The sequence below is a fragment of the Balaenoptera musculus genome, chromosome 3 (genome assembly GCF_009873245.2).
Source record: "Balaenoptera musculus isolate JJ_BM4_2016_0621 chromosome 3, mBalMus1.pri.v3, whole genome shotgun sequence".
Classification (NCBI taxonomy): Eukaryota; Metazoa; Chordata; class Mammalia; order Artiodactyla; family Balaenopteridae; genus Balaenoptera; species Balaenoptera musculus.
The window spans coordinates 56,124,217-56,126,710 of NC_045787.1; the positions used below are offsets into that span (position 1 = coordinate 56,124,217).

The 2,494-nt window shown below is 44.1% G+C and overlaps 1 protein-coding gene across 1 annotated transcript; it reads left to right on the forward strand.

Moving 5' to 3' along the window:
- The first annotated feature begins 337 nt into the window (after nucleotides 1-337).
- On the forward strand, nucleotides 338-1,080 carry LOC118893142 (RWD domain-containing protein 4-like). The gene has a single exon (XM_036848373.1). It carries the CDS (start codon nucleotides 403-405, stop codon nucleotides 991-993), a length of 591 nt encoding a protein of 196 aa, XP_036704268.1. The 5' UTR covers nucleotides 338-402; the 3' UTR covers nucleotides 994-1,080.
- The last annotated feature ends 1,414 nt before the right edge of the window (nucleotides 1,081-2,494 follow it).

The following is a 2,494-nucleotide window of genomic DNA, read 5'->3' on the forward strand; positions in this document are numbered from 1 at the left end:
AAGGGAACCCTCTTGCACTGTTGGTGGGAATGTAAATTGATACAGCCACTATGGAGAACAGTATGGAGGTTCCTTAAAGAACTAAAAATAGAACTAACATACCACCCAGCAATTCCACTACTGGGCGTGGCGTATACCCTGAGAAAACCATAATCCAAAAAGAGTCATGTGGCTGGCTCGCCTGTTGCGGAGGCCGCCGGTTCCCTGCTTGCAGCCCTCCGCTGATGGCTTCGTGCTGCCCGGGGACCGGGAACCCGGGAGACTCTCGTCTGTGGTGCTGAGGGTGTGCCTCACCAGCCCACGGCGCGGAAGAGGGACGCCCCGGCCTTGGGGCCACCGCCCTCGCTTTATTTTCATTGTCGCGAACGCCGTCCGCCCGGGAGGCGCCCCGTGACCGGCGCAATGAGTGCCAACGAGGACCAGGAGATGGAACTGGAGGCATCGCGTTCTATTTATGAAGGAGATGAAAGTTTCCGGGAATTAAGTCCGGTTTCATTTCAATATAGGATAGGTGAAAACAGTGATCCCAAAGCCTTCCTAATAGAGATTTCCTGGACAGAAACCTATCCCCAGACACCTCCAATCATATCTATGAACGCCTTTTTTAACAGCACCATCAGTGTATTTCTTGTGCATTGCAGATCGTCAGCTATAAAACAGAGCATATTAGCCAAGTTACAGGAAGCAGTGGAAGTCAATCTCGGGACGGCCATGACCTACACGTTGTTTGAACATGCCAAGGAAAATAAAGAGCAGCTCATGGAGAATCACCATCCTGTTCCTTCTGCTACGCCCATAAGCAATATCATCTCAGTGGAAACTCCTAACACAGCCCCATCAAGTAAGAAAAAAGACAAAAAAGAACAACTTTCAAAAGCCCAGACACAGAAGCTGGCAGATAAAACAGATCACAAAGGAGAACTTCCTCGAGGTTGGAACTGGGTTGATGTGGTGAAGCATTTAAGCAAAACTGGCTCTAAAGATGATGAATAGCACTTGGAATTTGAGACGAGGGAGGAAGAGCATCCTTCGAAAAGAGTATGAAGCCCTTTTCAAATCCTCATCCCAATGGAGCAGAAGACTGAGTGACCAGTGAGTTCACAGCATGACCCATATTAATAGGCTTCTTGTCTTTACGTCTTCATCCCTTCTTTCTCTTAATTACTGAAGCGTAAATTGCTTCAGAGAAATTTAAACACTAGTATTTGAACTTTATACATAATATTCTTTGTAGTTCCTTTTTATTTTTCAAGGGTGAACTGCTTTTTAATAAATGAATATCTGGGAGGCTTCCCTGGTGGCACAGTGGTTGAGAATCTGCCTGCCAATGCAGGGGACACGGGTTCGAGCCCTGGTCTGGGAAGATCCCACATGCCGCGGAGCAACTGGGCCCGTGAGCCACAACTACTGAGCCTGCGCGTCTGGAGCCTGTGCTCCGCAACAAGAGAGGCCGCGATAGTGAGAGGCCCGCGCACCGTGATGAAGAGTGGCCCCCGCTTGCCGCAGCTAGGGAAAGCCCTCGCGCAGAAACGAAGACCCAACACAGCCAAAAATAAATAAATAAATAAAATTATATATATATTAAAAAAAAAAAATGAATATCTGTTTATACTTTCCTCCTGGTTTGGATTATGATGTTTGATCATGAGAGCTTTCAATGGTATGTGGAATAGGAGAAAGAAAAAAGAAAAAAACCCAAATCTGCCAAATGCATTAGAAAGCATTTGACTAGAAGTGCTGGTTCCTATTTAAAACCGTTCTCTTTGCTGCATATACCAAAATGGGAGTAAAAGATGCCTTAATATTTAATTTTTATATTGTTAGAGACAATGGTTTTAATAAATTCCTATTTATCTGTTGTTGTGTAAAAAAAAAAAAAAAAAAGTCATGTACCACAATGTTCATTGCAGCTCTATGTACAATAGCCAGGACATGGAAGCAACCTGTGTCCATCGACAGATGAATGGATAAAGAAGATGTGGCACATATATACAATGGAATATTACTCAGCCATAAAAAGAAACAAAATTGAGTTTTTTGTAGTGAGGTGGATGGACCCAGAGTCTGTCATACAGAGTGAAGTAAGTCAGAAAGAGAAAAACAAATACTGTATGCTAATACATATATATGGAATCTAAAAAAAAAAAAAGGTTCTGAAGAACCTAGGACAGGAATAGGACAGGAATAAAGACGCAGACGTAGAGAATGGACTTGAGGACATGGGGAGGGGGAAGGGTAAGCTGGGATGAAGTGAGAGAGTGACATGGACATATATACACTACCAAATGTAAAATAGATAGCTAGTGGGAAGCAGCCGCATAGCACAGGGAGATCAGCTCGGTGCTTTGTGACCACCTAGAGGGGTGGGATAGGAAGGGTGGGAGGGACATGCAAGAGGGAGGAGATATGGAGATATATGTATATGTATAGCTGATTCACTTTGTTATAAAGCAGAAACTAACACACCATTGTAAAGCAATTATACTGTAGTAAA

Coding starts and splice junctions, on each gene's coding strand:
- LOC118893142 (XM_036848373.1), top strand. CDS start 403: ATGAGTGCCAACGAGGACCAGGAGATGGAACTGGAGGCATCGCGTTCT.